The sequence below is a fragment of the Acanthochromis polyacanthus genome, chromosome 12 (assembly GCF_021347895.1).
Source record: "Acanthochromis polyacanthus isolate Apoly-LR-REF ecotype Palm Island chromosome 12, KAUST_Apoly_ChrSc, whole genome shotgun sequence".
In the NCBI taxonomy this organism is placed as follows: Eukaryota; Metazoa; Chordata; class Actinopteri; family Pomacentridae; genus Acanthochromis; species Acanthochromis polyacanthus.
The window spans coordinates 14,432,058-14,453,185 of NC_067124.1; the positions used below are offsets into that span (position 1 = coordinate 14,432,058).

Sequence of the window (21,128 nt, forward strand, 5' to 3'; positions counted from 1 at the left end):
CCTGAGTAGGCGTGTCATGGCGTGCCGGGCAGCATAGTGCAGAGGAGTGTTGTGCTGGTAGGACTCTCCATATGTAGAGTTGGGATCTAGAGCCTCCTTGAACTGCGGGTTGCTCTCGTAGAGTTGGCAGGCCAGCACCTCATCTCCATTGATGAGCGCCTTACGGAACTTGGTTGCTGTGTTCCCCATTTCTTCTCCTTCTGCGCGTTCAAGCTCTGACTGACACAGCAGCCTCTTAAGTCGTCTTCAACCTGTTCAAGTCCAATAAGCCAGCATAATGCATGTCCTAAACAGAAGCAAAAAACAAGAGTTAAATTCCTTTGAGCCTGGCTCTGTCCAACAAGGCCTTGCTAGCTAGGAGTAATCACTGAGCTTGTCAGTCAATAAAAACCTCAGGATTCTCCTAGTCAGCCAAAAATACTTTCACCACTGTTTCAAGAGATGCAGCCCTGCCTCTTTGAGTATTAATGACTTCCACTCCCTTTGATTTGCAAGGACAACAATTCCATCTTCAAGGTTGCTCAGGCTGCTCTGCCACAAGCGCCTGTTTCAGCATCACCACTGCCCTGTAAACCACCTCCCAGCATTTCTCTTTTTATTTTTTGTTTTGAATAACTAAACATAGTGAGAACAAAGCTCACACAGAGAGAAGGACAAGACTTCCTCTGGCATCACCAGGAGCTTCCGCTGCTTTGTGCCAACGCTGCCCATCCCACTGAGGCCAGGACTCATTATGAAGCAAGATATCCTCCGTTGAAGAATAACATGCAGCGAGTCAGCATTCTGCTTCCACCAGAGCACCATATGGTCATGACTGTTAGGGCAAGGTGATGTTTTTATGTATTTTTGGTGAGCTGCAGTACAAATCTACAGAACACAGCATCATCCCCTTTGGTACAATATGTATTCTACTTCATGATAATAAGCCTTCCCAGAATGCTTTGTGCACAGTATTGGATTACTGTAGACAAGTTATGTGCAAAATAGAAGCAAAGAATGCTCCCTGAAAACCTCCAAGGTGTACACAGCAAATAAACAACTCAGCATAGCTTAGAGAATGTGACAAAGCATGGTAAGTGTTTTTTTATATTCCATTTGCAGTACAATTTACAAATTTCCACAGTTTAGACAAAAAGAGTCAAAACTGTGGATTGCTCTGACACACTGGTCTTATCAGGTAATCTTTACGGAAGATGAGAAAGGACAAGGAGGGAATTCCATGTAATTTTAATAACCTTTGGTAATTTTCCAGGAAAATGTATTACTCAGTGTGACTCAAGGAATTTCCAAAGCTTTGAGGCGCTTACCTACCTATCATATACAGGAGAAGATAGTGATCTAAACATAATTTCACACTGTCTTGTTTTCCTTAGAATGACTGATGGAATGGAGAGACAGAGCAACAGTAAGGCAGGACTTTTCACTCTCTCTAATACATCAGTTATTATTAATGATCTGTCCTCTATCCAGTCCTTAACTATATTGACAGTTTTAAGATAAGACGTCCTATCCTTCCCCATACATTTTCTGATATGGCACTTAAAAAATAAATAATGCATCGTGTAAACAGTGCAGCCAGTGACCCAAGTTAAACTTGTCTTGCATCAAAAAATGTGTGTCAAGCTTGTGCCATGTGAGGGCAGAAACAACAATCACCACACACAATCAGAGGGCAACACAAACAATGTCCCACCTTGGTGAGTACTTGTAAACATCCGATCCTTGAACAGTTATATAACCCCACAGATGGTGGTATTCTCCAAATGTATAACTAATTAACCTGACTGACAATAGTTAACGACACTCCCCCATAACAGTGCCAACCAACCAGATCTAACTATAGCTAGATAATAGTACGAGCTAGCCATAACAATGGAAAATAAAATGAGAGTTTGTGTGCGTAGCTGCCACTTGTCACTAAACTCCTTCATGCAGGCCTTTCCCCACGTCGTGTGGTGTTTACCATTTTCGCTAGCCTGTTATGCTGTTAATGAGCAGACCTCGATAACGCTTTCTTATAATTCAGGTTAATAAAAAAAAGATTAAAAAACATTCTCTAGTCACTAACCTTAGACAATGTTTGCTGCAAACCATTCCGTCTGCTGACAGTGGTCAGTGTTAATCACAGAGCACAGTGTTGCTTGCTTGCTAGCTATATGTTATTCAAAAACAAAAAAAAAACATCATGACGCTAGCATCTGCGTTGAAGAACGTCAGCGCTACGCTAGCGGCGGAGCTAGCAAGCTAACAGCCGTTGCTAGCCAACTTACCGCTAGCTAGCATAGTTGGTAAACTCAGTAAACAGTGAGGAACAAGTATTCAGACTTACACAGACGGGATTTCTCACTGCTGTAGACCTGGACGTGCCAATTGACTTCCGGTCACAAGAGCAAAAAACAGCCGCTTTTCTCGTTAACTGAGGCAATCCTTATCTATAAATAATGTGCTCGGAGAGGGGGATGTTGCCCCTTCAACAGTCCGTTCGGTCTGCTGGCTGCTCCTCGGGTTGCCAGGTTTCAGTACAACCCCCAAAGCAGGCGGAGAAGGATATTGCTCTTTTTCCCCCAAAGCCTAAACGATGGCTTTTGATTAAACACACTGTTAGATCATAAACTAACACCGACATTAACGTACTTCTGCGGTATGTGGGACTTGAACATATTTTGTTTTCCTTGGAAACTTACTGTATTTTGGCCTTGGTGTTTATCCCAAAGGCAGAGCATCACAGCTGTGCACTGTTTGTCATGTTTTATGGAAACATAAGACATATTAAGCAAAAAATAAATAATATTCTTATTTTAAATAAACGGCTTCTCCATTTTCAGCTCTAGTCTTTTATGAACCCATCAGTTAAAATAGACTTAATTCACTGTTTTGTCGGATGCATTAAATTTCCATCCCAACTCAACAGGCTTTTGTAGTGATTGATTTAACTACCAGTGCAATAACAAAAAAGACCACTAGAGTGAGACAGAGTCCACAGAAAAGAAACATGCATGATGTTCTTAACTGGAGTCTAACAATCCACATGTACAGAAATATTATAGACAACCATTTCAAGGAATTGCAGTCTTTGACCTGTAAAACACATTAAATGCACACATTAGCCCATGATATGTAAAGTAGTGTGCATTTAAACAGGGTAAAGATGTCTGAAAGAACTACTTAGATACACAGTAGAACACATATGCCTTTTTATTATCAAATATCTGAACTTCGCAATGAAGGTATATACAGCTTATTCTTGTCACATTTAAGAGTGCACACATTTCCATATGAATAGGCCTTCAATAAATAATCTGTAAACACATAATCTCAGTGTGAAGGTAAATGTATGCAACAACAAAACATATTGTTTCAAAAAATGAACTAAATAAATGCTTTGGCAGTTATTTTTAAATTCCAAACACAGTTACATAAATGGGATGTATAAAAAATGCAGGCCAGCAAAACTGAGGGATGTTTTTAAAAAAGCAAACATCTTAAAGTAGTGATGCTGATGGCGTCACATCTCTTGGATTTTATTTGTTTCTTATGATGTTCCTTTTGTCACCACATGCAGCCAAAACAAATGAATGGTGCTCACATAGCATAAAAGCAAAAACATGTCTTATTCAAGGTGGCAGATGAAGAATAAACAAAATGAGGCCCCATTTCTCAGAGACAAAGTATTCAAGGATTTGCGTAAAAGGAATAGTAAGCTGCCATGCCTTTGGATGGAGGGGCTTCTTTGCTGTAGGAGCTGTTGTTGGTGGTAGCTGAGGCCAAGTCCTCGCACTTGGTGCTGCTTTGTGAGTCCTCTGTGCTCGGACCATTAAGAGGCAAACGCCTCCGCTTGCAGGCTAAAGAATAGGAGTCAGCCTTGTCTAAGGAAAGAGCTGCTGACTGTGTCTCTGTCCAAGAGGCGATCAGGGCTCCGCTGCCGTTCACCTCCTCTTCTACCTGGGGTTTAACTTTGCCTGAGTCTTCTGGGAAAGCACCAGTGGGGCTGGGCCTGGGAGACCACGGCAGACTGGGAGTCACCTTCCTCTGATACGCTGCTCTGGACCCCCACCCTGCAGACATGGTAGTGAAAGGAGAGTCTGGGTAGTAGCTGAGAGCATGAGATGTTTGCATGGACAGCGATTTGATACCGTAAGGAAGCAGGGAGCTCGAATATTCTCCCTCATATGGTGTCAGATCAAGCTTGTTGCTGGTGCTGTTTCCCCCCTGCTGCATGGAGGTGACAAACCACCTCTGTGAAGCTCCATCTTCAGTCTGAGACGAGAGCAGGCTGTTGGTCTGCGGCACCGCTCTCTCGCTGTTGTAGAAGCGGTTCTGGGGAAGGTTGTTGACGAACTGGTCCTGGAAGAGGGGCTGCATCGTGTAGCGGGTGCCGGGGACGATCTGGTGGGCACGGGAGGAGTCGGTGGGGGACGGGGTGAGGCGGTCACTCTCTGGGGCCGTGTACATCCTAAAAACATGCATGTGACTGTGAACATGAGGTCAGGAGAGGGCAGTGTACGGGAAACGTTCTTTCAAAATGCAATTCCTAATGCACAGTATGATTTAAAAAGTGATAACTGATGAGCAATGCATGCATGTAATGTCATACTCACGAATCGTAATTATCTCTGAATCCTTTGGCAAAAGGGTTGTGATCGATTTTCAGCTGTGTGATCTAAAGCAAAGCACAATTGAAGAATACACTGCATTTTTCTAAGGGATAGAGGACAAAAAATGTCTATAGAGCACATGCATGTCAAGTTACACAAGGAAACAGTAGCTGATCAGAGCTAGAAAGTGTTATGCATGCAAATTGATTGGTCAACACAGGATGCTACATGCAAATTACACTGAAGGTTTGGGTCTGAGGATACTAATAGCAGCAGCCTATAGGCTTTAAATCCACATTATGCATTGCAGGGGAGGGATTTCTGTCACTTACGTCAGTGTTCTGGTAGGCTGTGACCGCTATGAACTGGGTCTCTGGAAAAGTGAAGCACTGAGTCTTAACTTCACTGTTGATGTCCTCCACTCCGTCCTCCGTCACCTCCACGATGTGCAGCCTGGGCTGGTACTTATGCAGAGACTGTAGAACTATCATCTACACGAGGAAAAGGCACGAGGAAAACAACAGTAAAGATAAAATTAAAAAACAGTAATAATGTTCGTCAATTTTCAAAATAAAGGCCTAAATGACTTTTACATTTTCGTCGAATTTGTAAAAGAATGAATTTTAAAAAATTCTACAAGTGGTTTGGCCTGCTTGCGCATAGTTGACACTTACTTTTTCATCGACAAACACGTGTTTATTTTAAGACCGTGTCATTAATTTTATTTGATTAAAGGCATTCCATCCTTCCTGTTTGTTCACAGAAGCCTGTAATTTAATTTCCTTACAAAAAATACTTAAAAATAAATAAAATGATACCCAGTAACACTAACAATCGTGTCAAACCGATAAACGAAAATCAAAATATATTGTATTGCACCTGAATAATGAAAACAGCCACTTAATTAAAGATCATTACAATTATTTTTGACACACTATATTAAGTGACCCTTCAGTGAGGGTTTACGTTAGTTTCTTTTTTTCCCTCCAATTTATCACAGTACCTGGGAAGTGTTGTGACTGGTTCCTTTGTTGTTGGTGAGCTTCAGTTTGCTGAAGGAGATTTCTTGTCTCATCCAGTGGGCTCCTGTGTTTGGAGACTCTGGATGGATGTAGACTTTGTTTCCTGAAATGAAGATTTTCCAACAATATAACTCCTCATATGCAAATTAAACACGTGGAAAGATGGGTTCAAAGCACAAAAACAGACATTTTGAAAAACTGCGTGTAAAATTAATCTTTGAAATTGAATTTAACAGAAAGTCTGTCTACTACAGAATTTATTATTTCTTTTTTTTCATTGAGGGAGAAATAATTCACCATGTTTTAATTCAACATCGAACAAAATAAAAATGTTGCAAATGCCAGTATCGACCTGGATCTGTACCTTGGCTGCTGTTGTCCGCCTTCCCACAGGTGACCCACTTTCCTCCCTGGAACCTCCAGTGGTTTGGGTCCGCCAGAACCACCTCCACGAACACGTTGTAGTGCGCAGTGACACTGAGACCAGCGATGTTAAAGCTGAGGAAAGGGAACATCCGTCTGCAAACACATGGAGAAAAATTATTTTTAAAAAAAAATCGTGAATTTAGAGTGTAAATTTAAGCAGTCACACAGGTGAATTAAAGTTCGATGTTTTTGTTTCCGCCTCACCTGCCCTGCTTGGTGATGATCATCTCGGTCTGGTGCCGGTGGAACTTGAGCCACAGCGGCCGGTTGCAGAGGTAGACTTGGGCCCTCATCCCGGGGCCGGTACTGGGGAGGGCCATGCTACCGAGAGCGGTCCCGGAGCCGGTGTACGGTGGGTAGAGAGTGCAGCCGGGGCTCTGGCCGAGCTGGTAAGCCGGGCTGAAGTGGCTGCGTCCGGCTGTTGAGGGGGAAAATCCCGTCGGAGGCAGCACGGAGCCCAAATGGAGAGAGGACGGATACCTGGCGGCGCTGGACGGGGTGTACACCGTCCCACTGGGGGTGTACGGGATGAAAGAAGACGGGTTCGCTGTTTCTCCGCTTTGCTTGGAGATGGTGGACGGGATGTAGTAGCGGTCAGAACCCATGCTGTGCTCCGCGAACCTGTTGCCGGCTGCCGGGTCGTTTCCATCCACGGCCGGAGACTTGCGCCTCTCCTCCGCTGCGTCTTTTGGAGAAGAGAATGTGCTGCTTTCTCCTTCACCGCCGAGCATGTTTTTCTCTCTCTCACCTTGGCACAAGCGCAGTTTGGTTTCTTTGATCTGCTCTTTTTCGGGGAAATTCTCCACTTCAGCAGTCAGAAAAAAAATGGTAATTTTTGTTTCTAATGCCTCTAAAAAACGCCTTCTGCTGCGTCTTCCACTGGAGACTGATGGGGACAGAAAGAGATGGTTAAGAGCAGCTTTTTATACCCTTTGAGGGCCCCAATGCAAATGCAGACCCATCAAGACACAAATACAGTCAGATAGTTGTGTAAAGTGCCCTTAGGCGTTCCAGGGTGGGGCTTTAGAGGAACGAAATCTCTTCAAAAACAGGGGAAACAAGTCATTTTACTTCACATGTGAAACTCCTCCTTTTCTTTATAACCTGTTTTAAAACTTCTAAACAGAGAGAAATATTGTTATCCATCAAATGTGTAACATATCCTAGCATTTTTATTTCTTCAAATACAAATTAACAAGAATAGAATAGAATAGAATAGAACTTTATTTGTCATTGCAACAAGTACAGCGAAATTGCAAAAGCCCTTCAGCATTAATTTGCAATGTGATGCAGCCCAATGCCAAATAAAAGCTAAAGCATTAAGTGTATCTGAACTGGTCAGTGGCCTAAAAAGAAAAATAAATAGCCCAACCTTGTGGATCTTTAGTTGATTTGATTTGTTACTGCAGGAGACTGGCTCTGACAGGAGGACCTGTTTCTTGTAAACCATATGATAAACCTGAAGTAAAGCACAGATTTTTGGGGGTGGTTGTGTGGTGCAAAACTAAAGTGAAAGCACTCACCCACCACTCTTGTAATACGTGGCAAATTTAGTATCAAAGGAAAATTGGTAATTTTGAGAGTTGAGTTTGTTTCGATAAACAGTGCGAATTTTCTCTCTTATTTTCTGCCATTTTTTGAAAAATATTTTGTGTCTGAATTAATATCTAACAAATATAGTAAAAACGCGTTTTCCTATCTGCTCAGTAATGCATTTATTTATTGGCTATAAAAACACATTTGTTGAAATTAAATCGTTGACAAATCTACCTTCTTAGTGATAGATTTTATTATTATTATTATTATTTATTATTCAGGGTTAATGAAATACGATTCATTCAATTCTGATGCGGTTCTGTGTCCCAACGGGATAGCCGACGTGAAAAGGGGGGAAATAACCAATTATTTTTCCGTTTGAAGAAACCTGTGATGCTTTCAGGATCAGACAGTCAGATATGAACAACCAGAGCAACCGAATCTAAACGTCTCTAGTGAGAAAAATCCAAAATAAAAGGCAAATAAATTTATCTAATTAATTCCCTGTAAATTAAAATAAAGTTGTATTTTATGACAAGCGCAATTACGGTTTATTGCACTGGTAAATGAAAATGTAACAAATGAAAGTTTGCACATTTACCTATCGCGTGTTAAAAATGCATGTAGGCTATATAAAACATAAACTTACCAAGCAGTTGAGGCTCCTGGTTCCGTTTGTTAATCAGATTAAAGACACACAAAGAAAAAATATTAAAAACTGTGCTAAAAGCGCAGGATAGTCTGTGATGCTGAGCCCATAGCAGAAAGTGACATCATGTTGTGTTTGGGGTGAAAGCAGTAAAATAAAGCCTGAGGCATGTGAACGAGAACTGATCACCGTGAAGACGCGCAGTCCCGCTTTCACCGCGCGCTCCGGGCATGACGCACAGAGCGCAGCCTATTATCAGATTCCCCTCCGATCACCCGGGGAGGGGCAGGGGATCCTCACATCTCAGGGGTGTATAAGAGCCACCCAGGAATCATTTCCATCTCATCATCTCCACAAAGAGCAACAAGGTGGAATTCCTGTTCGGGCTTCAAGTGGATCTACTTGGATCAATAGTGCAGATTTTTTGGTGGACTTTTACATCCAGCATGGGTCAAAACTCTGCAGAACATTGCAACACAAAGAGAACAACACATTGCCAGATTTCTGGAAGATGTAGCTTTAAGATTGTACTTTTTTTTTATCCTAACACTGTCCAAAAATCTGCAAATGTATGAATTCAACAATATAAAAGCTGCAAATTTGAATTTTAACCACAACTAAAGCCCAGGCTTCTACCAGTAATAATGCACAAAATGTGACAGACTGCAGAACCTGCAAAGTATTAACCTCTAATAGAGAGTTTCCCCTGAATAGCTGCACAGATAAAAGTCTATATGCACCAGATAAGCTCTGTTACTGCAGTTATGGAGGTTAAATATTTAACCACCATAACTGCAGTACCAGAGCTTATGGTAATCAGTAGGATTCTTCTTTATTGATGCTAATGTGGCTGAAGAGTGAGAAGCCCCAACTAAAAGAGCAGAGGACCGAGCTACAAAGAATAGCAAACACCAGAAAACGATGTGATCTTATACACCAACTGAAACAAAAGAGGCTTTATTTTAAATGTTTGAAAGAGAAAATAATCAGGTTAGTGCTGAAATGGACATAAAAAACTAACTGTCCTGTGTGAGTCACTCTGATAGAATATACACAATACTGCTGATACTCTTAAGTTTGTCACAAAAATGCAGAAAGTTCACAGACAATTTTGACTCTCATTGTAACTCCCTACAGCCAGTTTCTTTCAGTTCAAAGTAAACCAAAACCGATACTTTGACTGCTGCTGCATTACTGTGGTAATGGCTCCCTTTTTACCAGCTTAAAGACCCATTCACGAACCAGACGATGCTCAGCTGCTGGTGCTCAAAGAGAAGTTTGCATGATAAAGACAGTGAGAGGATTAGTGAAACGGGTTGCCACCTCTGAAATAAACAGGCTGCACATCAAACAAGACAAAAGAAAACTGTTTGACCAGCAAACAGTCTAAAGCTGATACACTTCTGCTGATTGCACTGATAGACTAACTCATGAATACAGAGTAAGAATCCACGGATCTTGGCATGCACATGAGGTTTGGCTGATCCTCAGTTTACTTTGAACTAGAAGTATTTTCCTCCAACTTGTCTATTCTCTTTCTCTGTATTTAGCAAACTATCTCTCACACACATGATCACATGCTTTGGTGTTAAAACTTGTGAGTCAGAAGTGAGAATGCAGAGTTTTCTAATGAGGTTTCGATACAAGCATGTGTTTGTCCCAGGAGTGCAGGGGCTTGCACACTCACTGACACATTAAGTACTGAAAAAAAGGTGCTGTATCCACCCAACTAAAACCCTTAAAGTCTTCCACTACTTAATTTTTTTTTGTTATTATTCATTTGGGTTGAATGTTTAACTACTGAAGACTAGTGTACAGTTAAGCCCAACATTATTCAAGTTTGATTTAAAATATTTTTTTGCTTGACCAGTTGGTTTGTTTTGACTGGAAATGATAGAAACAAGTGACCAAAGATGATATGACATAGTGTTAGAGATGCTAATAATGAATTTAAACTATTTCTATTTTTTGTACATTCAATAAAATGCTATGTCCATTCATATCTCTTGAGACTCTTGCCATATCTTAGCTACTAAACAATTTCCAATCATCCTGTTTTGCAGCATTCTTATTTACTATACATTTAGAAAAACTGATGCAGTAGCTGTCTAGTCAGTTACTAGAGAACTGAAAGTAAAACCAAGTAGTTTTGTGAGCTTGCTGTTATGAGAGTTGCACATTGTAGCTGCTCACAAGAATAGAAAACTATAAACCCGTATTCAAGTGATTTCAAGTGCCAGTGTGAAGCACCATCAAAAAGGACAGGGAGTTCCACACCGTAAAAGATTTCAAAGGTCACATAAGAAGACAAATGTGAGCCTTGTGCTGGCAAGAATGGTAGTGCAAGAGGCAAAGAAGAATCCAAGGATCACCACCAAGACCAGACTGAGGAATCTGGTTTCAGCATCTCAAGGCAGATGCTGTACAAGTCTCTATGGAGGATGACCAAGCAGGAGTTCTCTTCTGCATACAAAAGCTTGACTTGCTTCTGTAAAAGTCACCTGGACAAAGAAGAAAGAATTTGGTCACCAGTGCTATGGTCAGGTCAAATTAAAACTGAGTTTTTTGGATGTGTTTTTGCTGAATAACAAAGGAGAAAGATTCAACCTTCAAGAACATCTTCGACATTAGTGACCATGGTGCTGGGAACATAATGCTTTCACAGTGTTTTCAGCATCATAAGAAAATTATTAAGGTTCTGGAGGAAAACGATTGCATTCTTCAGAAAAAAACATTGGACCTTTCAAAATGTCAATGACCTGAAACATACAGCCAGCAAACAAAGATATCTTGGAGTGACCAACCAGAAGTCAAGCCTGAATCCCAGTGAGGATCTAGGACCTGAAGACTATAGATTGATGGTGGCAAGAAAGCTTCTAACTTTAAAGATAGGTGGTCTAAAATCCCAGTGGAGAAATGCAAACAGTTTGTCACCAATAAAACAAAGTGTTTGGTTGCTGTTGTCGCTAAAAATAGTGTTGCCATCGATTACTGAGAATAATTTTGTACATATAATTTTTAACTATATTGGTTAAGCATATATTAAATTATATCCATATACATCATTCACATCTCAGGCATATTATTTTATGTCATTTTTAGACAGAAGGGACTCATTGGTCAAGTTAAAATCCACTTTAAATTACAATTCTGCACAGGCTTGTTCTTAACTGTACATACAGAGGTTGTTTTAACCCTTAATCTGCTAACAGGTTAATATTCATCAGAGTTCAGTTTAGAAATGAATTTAACATGTACAAGTTTGATTTTGTGACATTGTAAGTTGAAGACAGTCATGGTCCAATATGTGACTGGCAAAAGTGAGATGAGTATATATAATTTCTTAATTTTTCTGAAATCATGTCTGGAGTGAATCTTTAAATGTAATACTTTTCAGCATTTGTTCTGCTTGTAGTCCACCTTTAATCTTATCATGACGCATGAAACAATTTCTAGCTTAAAAGCTTATCTCATCACTATAAACATACTTATTTTAAAAAATACAATTCAATACATGATATCTGTAAAACCGTTTGGCTGCTTTATGTTTATAGGGCAGCCAGTCTGTGGAATGGCCTCTCTCCTCTCCCTGCCACGCTCATTGAACAGCCTTCCCTAGCTGTGCCTGCTTTTTGACACGTCTAAAGGGCTGTTTCTGACATCTTGCCATCCTGCCGGTCACCCCTCCCGCAGTGCTCATGCCAGGCAGGAGGAAAAAGCTGGTGACCTGGCCATCGCTGCCCTGCCCTAGGCCACTGCCACCCCGCTGGCAGCAGAAGGTCTGTTGGTCTGAAGCCATGCCAGGAACTCTGCCACCACAGCTTGTGATGTCACGACGAACACGCTCTCAGATTAGAGATCCGATTGGCCCAGAGGATTTGCCTTTCTCACTTCCTGGGAAATGCCCTCTCAACAACTTAGAGACGTACAAACTGAATTAATTATCACTTTAATTTAGTGTGATATCAGCTTTCTGTCCCCCATAGCTGATCAGCTGTCTTCACGGATCATACAGAAGACCAGAAATATGTTCTCCCTGTATGAACTGTAATTTACATATGAGGAATTTTGTAAAAAAGGAAAAAAAAAACTTTATACCAATGTCTCCAATTAAAATTCCAACAACTCATCTTTTACTTCCTTTTGGTAATGAGTTACCACTGCATAAAACATAATTCTTTTGCACAAAGTTTTTCTTGGTAGATCCAAAGTTCATGCTTAGAAACACTTTCTGAACTTATAACAAATAATGTGCTATGAATTGAAAATGCAAAAATGAAAACAGTTCAGTTCACGCAAGTGGTGTAATATTTCCTTTAGAATACTCATTGAACAACCTAATAGTCACCAGTGAGAGTTCTCATTGCAGGGCGTCTAAATGCAAAGGGTGAAGGCCTCTTGCGACCCACTTCCTTGTACCCCCCCCCCCCCCCCATGCTTCCATTATGGTTTGGTCCTACATCCTGTTAAGAGTAGCAGCAGGAGCGAACCATCACATTTGGTGCTCAGCGTGGGGGCAGTTGGTGAACTCTCATGTTCCAGCTATCCCATGGAGATACACTTCTGCCTCTCCGTGAAGATTTGGTGTTTTCTCATTTGCATTTGCTAATGAGATCCTGTTTGCATGACTTTATACTGGAAGGCTATCTCTCTGAATATCTCTTTACAAATACAGGAGGTGGATGGAGTCGTATTTATTTAACCCTAGCCATCAATTAGCCCCATTAGGATTAAGGAAGTCTTTTTTGAGGAAAGGTCAGGCCAAGAAAGCAACATAACTGTATGTTGTGGACACATTTGGTTTTAGGGGTCTGGGACTGGACTTAACAACCTTTTACTTGTGGATTCTCAAACTGGATGAAATGCAGAAACCATATTTACATTCTGAGACATCACCTTTGTTGTCAGTCACCAGTGGAGTAACAGTTGTAACACCTTCATTGTGACACAGTAAATCTCATTTGGCAACAAAAGAAGAGTTTATGGGATCATGTGGTGCTAACCTGGGCCAGTCTTTAAAACTTATTTGTTGTGTTTTACTACTTCCTTGTTTATATCTACCGCAGAAGAGCTCACCATTTCACTGATGGAAATGTGTCTCCCCTCGCCAGTTCACCCTAATCGCAACTTCACACAAGAGATTCATCCTCCCAGAATCTTCCCTCAGCCAAGACCCATGACTTCCAAAATCACTTACATGACGGGAAGTTCTTGAAGTCTCTAGCCAATGCCAATTAAGGCCTGCTTAGAGCACACCCGCATTATTATCACCCAATCTGTACTGTTAAAAGTTCCTGCCCACCAATCTGCCAGTGTCAGCAGCCCTCAAGCACAGCCACCATTTGATCTGAGGTCACAAAACCAAGCTGATCCTCAGAGATGGGGATGGTTTAAGACCATACGAACACACCTTTATAAAGCTGACCTGGTGTGTATCTACAACACAGCTGGAAAGTCCCAACTCCAATGACCTCGAATGCACCATTTGCTTCATTTTCATTGATTAGTGATTAACATAACTAACTTTTCACCAGACAACTCCAAGCAAGCAAAGATAAGCAAGCTAATTCACATGCCAATCACCTTAAGGCTACTTCTAGCAAATCTTTAATCTGGAGAATCTATTAAGCACATTAAGTTGTTGAGACAATAACAGGTTTAGTATAATATAGTTCTATATAACAGGGTGGTTCCTCATACAGAATGGACAATGATATTCCACAGATCTACATATTCATCATTGTAACATCAGGAAAATAATAATTCCAACATTCCCTGTCTTGTTTAGAAGACTGTCCCTCTCCAGTGGAGTGGAAGGAATATTTTCTGCATTATGTCCCCTCTCATAGCAGAATGGTGGGACCCTGAGCGTGTTTTTCTCATATGGGGAATCTGCTGACTGTGGTATCACATTATGATTAACAATTTAACTATGATCCCCTTCTTTCCCATTGTTATTCCACAGATGGCTGCGAGTAAGAGCGAAATACCAGCGACGACATGCAGGCTTCATTAGATTCATTGATTGATTTATTGTTTTCCATGGTTGTAATCACTTCCCCCAAGGTAATTTGTGAGCTCTTTATGGTTCAGAGGTATAAGCCTGAGAGTTAATTAATCGGCTTTGTTTAGAAGTTTGGAAGCAGAAATGCCCCTCTGAACTGCGACAGTTTCTGTGATTTAGAATCCCTTGTTTACCATGAGAAAAGATCAAAACTAAGCAGGTAAACAGGTTTAATTATGTTGGGATGATTTCTAGCTCTTGCATTTACCTTCATCAATCTTTACCCTGTTTGGTTTTTTTGACAAATCCAAATTTAGGATGTTCTCATGTTTCAGAGGACACACTCTTCAGAATCTTTAACTATTTTACTCAACTATTAGAATTATGCAATACAATAAAAAAATACTACACTACAATGCAGTACAAACACTTTAATACTAAATCAGCGCAATTCATTCATTAAACTGATAGAGAATAAAAATTTTAAAAGAAATCAATTTTAGACAACGTTTTTCAATAGTTACATCCAGCATTGTTTTTACACACGCTTTTATTCTTCACTTTTATCATTTCTCTTTGTCCAAAAAGGCAAAACAAAGCCATAAGCATTATGACCCCAGAATCACATAGTGCTACATTTATGTGCTAACCCAAATCTTTGGTTGTTGCAGAAGTCAATGTATGTCCCCCTCGACCACAAAATGCCTGGTACTGTCTGGCCTTTGTCAGTTTTAATTGAAGTTTACGCTTGCTTTAATTGGCTTTTCGGTGGCATGTGAATGTGAACTGCTGTTTATGGGTTAAGTGCATCTTAATCAGTGCTTTAATCCAGTCATTAACAGAGAAACATGAGGTGTCGAGAGCAGCGAGGAGAGGTTGATAATTGAGAGGCTGCTTCCTTGCTCCCTGCGCTGTGTGTATCTTATGTGTTTGTGTATGTGTGTGTTGTGTTGTGTGTGGATGCTTACTTTAGCAGCGCTGGGAGTCAATCTGGAGAAAGTGACAAGACAATCTGGAGTGGAAGGAGGAGAATCTTTCAAAAAGTTGGGGATGTCAGTGAAATTTTACACAATATCATAAAAGGACAAACATTTCCATCCATATTTTGCCATACATTTTCCTTGTTATTATTGATAACCGTCAGGTGACACTAGAAAAGAAGAAGAGCGCAGAAAAGAAGAAAAATACCATGATGTAAAATGCGGTCTCCACCACAGAAAACATTTCTCAAAACAATTTCCTTATTTCAAACCATATATATATACCGAATAAAATATACAACATAGAATATAGCATCTCCCCACTGACAGTAAAAATAGATTGTTATTGTCTAGTGAACACAACTACTGCAAACCCGCCCCATTCCTCTCTGTTGTTCAGCTGTCACATTCTCACTGAGTTTTTCTCACTGTATATTTTAGCACCTACCCCCGTGTGAGGCCCGTGTTCTTCTTCTGCACCCCCACTCTTGTCCTCGTCCAACACACACACACGCACACACATGCACGCACGCACGCACGCACACACGCACGCACACACACACACAGCGTTGAATGAACAAGTCTATATTGAATAAACATGCTGGGGTTCTGATTTGCATCATCCTTTGCTTGAGTGTATTTTTCACCAATTTTGGTGTCATTTATTACAGACTTACACACCTACTGATCCTATAAAAGCACTGTCAATTGCTCTCAAACCCTCAGTGTGAGTCACCTTCTCAGGGAGGATCCTCGAAAAATCAAACCCCTAAAATAGCCTTTTCTGCTTTTGCAGCTGAGGAAATTAGGCTTCTAAAGAGGAGATACATTTGTAACATGTCCACTTCTTCTTCTTCTTCTTTCCTTTTGGCTTTTCCCTTCAGGGGTCACCACAGCCAATCAATTGCCTCCATCTAACCCTGTCTTCTGCATCCTCTTCTCTCACACCAACTACCTTCATGTCCTCTTTAACCACATCCATAAACCTCCTCTTTGGTTTTCCTCTAGGCCTCCTGCCTGGCAGTGGGAAACTCAGCATCCTTCTACCAATATATTCACTCTCTCTCCTCTGGAAATGTCCAAACCATCTCAGTCTGGCCTCTCCGACTTTATCTCCAAAGCCTCTAACATGTGCTGTCCCTCTGATGTACTCATTCCTGATCCTATCCATCCTGGTCACTCCCAAAGAGAACCTCAGCATCTTCAGTTCTGCTACCTCCAGCTCTGCCTCCTGTCTTTTCCTCAGGGACACTGTCTCCAGACCAAACAGCATGGCTGGTCTCACCACAGTTTTTTTTTTTAATTTAATGATTCTTTTTTATCGATTCTGAAAACATATAGTACAAGAGAACAATCACCAAATGTAACATTTTCCTCCTTCCCCTCCCCTCCCCTCCATCCCGCACCTCCCTGACAACAATCCCCTCCTCTTCTTTCTTAACTAAAACAATAAAAGAACTATAAACCAACCTATATACTTCTACTCCTACCCCTTTAGCATATACATATATTACACATATATTACTAAGAAAATAAATACTAAATGATAATAAACAGTACTGGTTAAATAGGTAAGATAGATAGGTAAAAGAAAAATTGTACAAATATAATATACAAATATACAAAGTAATTAAAAATTATTTTTTATAAAATAGAAGTTAAAAAAGGGGTTAGGGTATACATGAGTAAATGAATTTAAAAAGGGTATTGAATAGATAACAAATTAGAATAAATATAAATAAACAAACAATAATACATGTATACACGTATAACTACACACATATACCTATGTATATGTAAATATACACGCATGCGCATGAGCGCTCCTGCACACACGTACCCATACTAATTAGACAGGAAGTAGAGAGAAACGTTACGGGTGAATACTGGATAGAAGTTATAGATGGGATAAGTGTTCTGTCCACGACAAAATAATCACTGCGTGAGAACGAGCGGTGTACATGGGACAAAAAAAGAGTATTTTCTTGCTGAGGGATTTAAGAATCTCCATGGATCGACATAGCCATACTGGTCCATAAAAATGGAAAGGGTCTGAGAGACTTTTAAAGGTGATATAACTCTTGGGCTCGACCTGTCAAGTGTTGGGTCCAGGACACAATTCATGTCTCTTCCAAGTATGAGTAAATGCGAGTTTAGATCTGGGATGGAGGATGGCAGTAGCTTCATAAAATCGTGATTGTCCCAATTGGGGGCATAAACAGACACTAAAACTACAGGTTTTTGATAGAGAACACCAGAAGCAATAACATATTGACCATTTACATCTGATATGACAGTATTTAAAGTAAAATGAACGTTCTTCCTTATCAATATAGTTGCACTCCTTGTTTTCAACCCTATTTTCCTACTTTTCGTTTTTTCTATTATAAATAGGCACTTTTTCTTGTTTTTCTTTAAAGTGGGTGAAGCTTTGTGCAATCGTGCACATGGGAAACCCACTTTTATCACACTTTTATTCAGAGTAGTACTTTTTTTGCACTTTTTGGACTTGCGTCAGGAGAACCCTCTGGACACAGCGGCGGTCGCTCTGAGGAACAAAGACACTACACACGTGAGGCCCTTCTCGGCCTCCGCAGCTCATCCTTTCTCTACACGGAGAGGCCCCATGTCCCCGCGGAGATACGGAGAAAAAGAAGAGGCTGCAGAGGAGGACGGCGAAAGTGCAGGACTTATTTTCCCTATATCATCATGGGGAACGTCCTCTCCATCACCAACAAGGTAGAGGAGCTGGCCACGCTGACGCGGCTGAAGGAGCATCGCGAGTGTAGCCTCATGTGTTTCACGGAGACGTGGCTGAATGGACATACACCAGACTCTGTGGTTTCCCTGAACGGATTTACACTTGTGCACGCGGACCAGAGCGTGGTGGGAAACGGCAAAAAGTCTGGGGAAGGACTGGCTTTGTACGTGAATGAGTGGTGGTGTAACCCAGCAAAGGTGCATGTGAAGGAACAGCTGTGCACGCGGGACTTGGAGATGCTTACGGTGGCGCTGCGGCCGTATTATCTACCGAGGGAGTTCTCGCACGTGATTGTGTTTTGAGTGTACATCCCACCATCAGCTCATGCAGTGACAGCGTGTGAAAGACTCCACAGCGCCGTGAGCGAAGCCCAGAGCCGCCATCCCCGGGCGCTAGTGCTGATCAGCGGAGACGTCAACCACGCCTCCCTCTCTGCCTTTCTCCCAACTTTCCCACAGTATGTCACATGTCACACGCGGGGCGACAAGACACTGGACTTACTGTATGTGAATGTGAAAGGCGCCTACACCGCTGCCCCCCTCCCCCCACTGGGCCGCTCGGACCACAACCTGGTTCATCTGCTCCTCCACTACACACCCAAGGTGAGAAGAGGACCTGTGCAGAAGAGGACTGTGAAGGCATGGACAGATGAGGCCAGTGAGAGACTCAGAGACTGTTTCCAAACCACAGAATGGAGCGTACTCTACAGTCCTCACGGAGATGACATCAATGGCCTCACGCACTGCATCACAGACTACATCAACTTCTGCGTGGACAGCACTGTGCGAACTCGGAGGGTATGGTGCTTCTCCAACAACCACCCCTGGGTCACCCCTGAGCTCAAAGCCCTCCTGAACCAGAAGAAACGGGCTTTCATCTCAGGGGACGGAGAGGAGCAGAAGAGAGTGCAGCGAGAGCTCCAGTGGCGGATCAGATGGGCCAAGAAGGACTATGGGAAGAAGCTGGAGGAGAAGCTGGTGCAGAACAATGCGCGGGACGTGTGGAGAGGACTTAAGAACATTTCTGGACATGGACAGAGTGCCAGAGGGACAGCTGATGGAGACCAGCGCAGGGCGGACAAGCTGAACTGTTACTTCAACAGATTTGAGTCTCTCCCCACCCCCTCTGCCCCCCTCCCTGCTCCCCCCTCTTCACACATCCCCAGCCCAGCGGACTCTCCCCTTACTGAGACACCTTCACTGGCCCCCTATTCACCCACACGGACTATTCACCTTATTCAGCTCTGCCCATTTTCCAACGGGCGGGACTTCCTGTTTTGAGTAGCACTTCCGGTAATTCGGTCATAGCGGTGTTTATAACTGAGACAGTGATGTGGGAAGAAACGAAAACCTCTTTTAAAAACAGAAATGGATCAAGTCTGCCTCATCCGCGACTTATTACAGAGTGGGAGGATGACATGAAAAAGTGGCCACAAGTCATGTATGGCGATATTTTTCACTATTTCGTGTTGTCTCTTGGCGTTGATTGCTCGGCTATGAGGAATTATAAGAGCACTGAAGCCTATCAATATTTGCACAGTGGTAAAGTCGGCGCTGTTCTGTTACGTCAAGAACGGGAATATACGTTTCTTAAAGCTAATGTCAGCGCGAGTCAGGCTAGTACCTCCTCACACATGGCGTGGGTGATGGTGACAGCTGATGGAGTGGTGGATACTCCTGTATCGCTGGGTTGGGACGGTCCTGCAGTCACGCTGCTGCGATATTATGGAAGGTATGTTGATTTGAATAAAACTTAATTTGATTCATGTATATATGATGTGGCTGTGCAAACGGAGGTTGTTATTGTTATTTCTGAAACAGCTCCTGCAGTTTACTGTGTTATTAGCCCTGTCACAAGCTAATGCAAATTCCCTGGAGCCACGAAAAACTGATTCTGACCAAACCGCAGTCATAACAACGTTTCAAAATAGCAGAGAGTATCTTTTTACCTCACTGATGGCATAGCTAGGTCTTTAGTGGAAACTGAACTTTGGTAGAATCGCTGTAGCTGCGCTGACAGTGACCGATGCAAGCTGTGTGTTTACATAGCCATGAGCTGGTCCGCAGCATTCAGATCTAACCTTTCCGTGCTCTAAACAAGTCAGAGAGAGAAAACTTCATCTTTCCCCAGTTGTTGTGGCTCCCACGGACAGTGCAATTGATGCCAAACATGTTAAAATCGCTTAAAAGAACAGTTAAAAGTAGCTACAGTAGCAAGAGGACTCGATGTTGTTGTAGTACGAAGAAGGTCAACCGGAAGCCGGTCTCAAAAATGGCACCGCCCTGCCTCACTTCCTGAATAAGGTGAATTCCCACCCCCTGCAGCCCACCTCACTCCCCCCCTCACTCCCCCCTCTCCTTCACACCGGACCAGGTGAGGAGAGAGCTGAGGCGACTGAAGCAGAGGAAATCTGCAGGACCAGACGGCATCAGTCCCAGGCTGCTGAGGACCTGCGTGGACCAGCTCTGTGAGGTCCTCTGCCACCTCTACAACCTGAGCCTCAGCCTGGAGCGGGTCCCCGTCCTGTGAAACACCTGCTGCGTGGTCCCGGTTCCTAAAACAGCACACGCCAAGGAACTGGCCCACTACAGACCTGTCGCACTCACCTCCCACTTCATGAAGACCATGGAGAGGCTCCTCCACCACCTCCGCTCAGTGGTGAGCTCTGACCTGGACCCGCTGCAGTTTGCCTACAGGCCCAACATGGGGGTAGAAGACGCTGTCATCTACCTGCTGCAGCGAGCGCTCACTCACCTGGAGAGCGCCGGGAGCGCTGTGAGAGTCATGTTCTTTGACTTCTCCAGTGCCTTCAACACCATCAGGCCGGCGCTGCTGCGGGGGAAGCTGGAGGATGCGGGAGTTGATGGACATCTTGCTGCCTGGACCATTGACTACCTCACTGACCGTCCACAGTATGTGCGGCTGCGTGGCTGTGAGTCAGAGGTGGTAGTCTGCAGCATGGGGGCGCCCCAGGGCACCGTCCTCTCGCCCTTCCTCTTCACCATCTATACCTCAGACTTCACCTACAACACGGACAGCTGCCATCTCCAGAAGTTCTCCAATGACTCCGCCATTGTGAGCCGTGTGTCCGAGGGGAAAGAGCTGGAGTATCGGTCGGTCATCATGGACTTTGTGGACTGGTGTGAGCGCAACCA

General features: G+C 42.6%; 2 protein-coding genes across 4 annotated transcripts in view; both read right to left on the minus strand.

Moving 5' to 3' along the window:
- The window catches only part of LOC110970433 (ankyrin repeat and IBR domain-containing protein 1), a 38,317-nt gene extending 35,815 nt beyond the window's left edge, over nt 1-2,502 (minus strand). Inside the window, exons 1-2 of one of the 3 annotated variants that reach the window (XM_022220719.2) lie at nt 2,330-2,502; nt 2-286 (exon numbers count right to left, since the gene is read on the minus strand). In XM_022220719.2, the coding sequence (XP_022076411.1) occupies nt 2-189 (188 nt within the window). In that variant the 5' untranslated portion in view covers nt 190-286; nt 2,330-2,502. Of the gene's footprint in view, nt 1; nt 591-2,068; nt 2,211-2,329 lie in introns of those variants that run through there. The other 2 variants (XM_022220718.2, XM_051956541.1) reach the window with 2 other exon arrangements.
- A 670-nt stretch (nt 2,503-3,172) lies between these two features.
- On the minus strand, nt 3,173-8,460 carry LOC110970432 (eomesodermin-like). Its single transcript, XM_022220717.2, has 7 exons — nt 8,229-8,460; nt 6,248-6,929; nt 5,982-6,136; nt 5,599-5,720; nt 4,928-5,086; nt 4,599-4,660; nt 3,173-4,453 (listed from the first exon to the last, which is right to left on the minus strand). Exons 2-7 carry the CDS (start codon nt 6,772-6,774, stop codon nt 3,673-3,675), a joined length of 1,806 nt encoding a protein of 601 aa, XP_022076409.2. The 5' UTR covers nt 6,775-6,929; nt 8,229-8,460; the 3' UTR covers nt 3,173-3,672.
- Nucleotides 8,461-21,128: the final 12,668 nt, after the last annotated feature.

Coding starts and splice junctions, on each gene's coding strand:
- LOC110970432 (XM_022220717.2), bottom strand. CDS start 6,774: ATGCTCGGCGGTGAAGGAGAAAGCAGCACATTCTCTTCTCCAAAAGAC. Junction 5,721..5,981: donor GGCGGACAACAGCAGCCAAG/GTACAGATCCAG, acceptor TCTTCATTTCAG/GAAACAAAGTCTACATCCAT. Junction 4,454..4,598: donor TTCAGAGATAATTACGATTC/GTGAGTATGACA, acceptor GCATGTTTTTAG/GATGTACACGGCCCCAGAGA.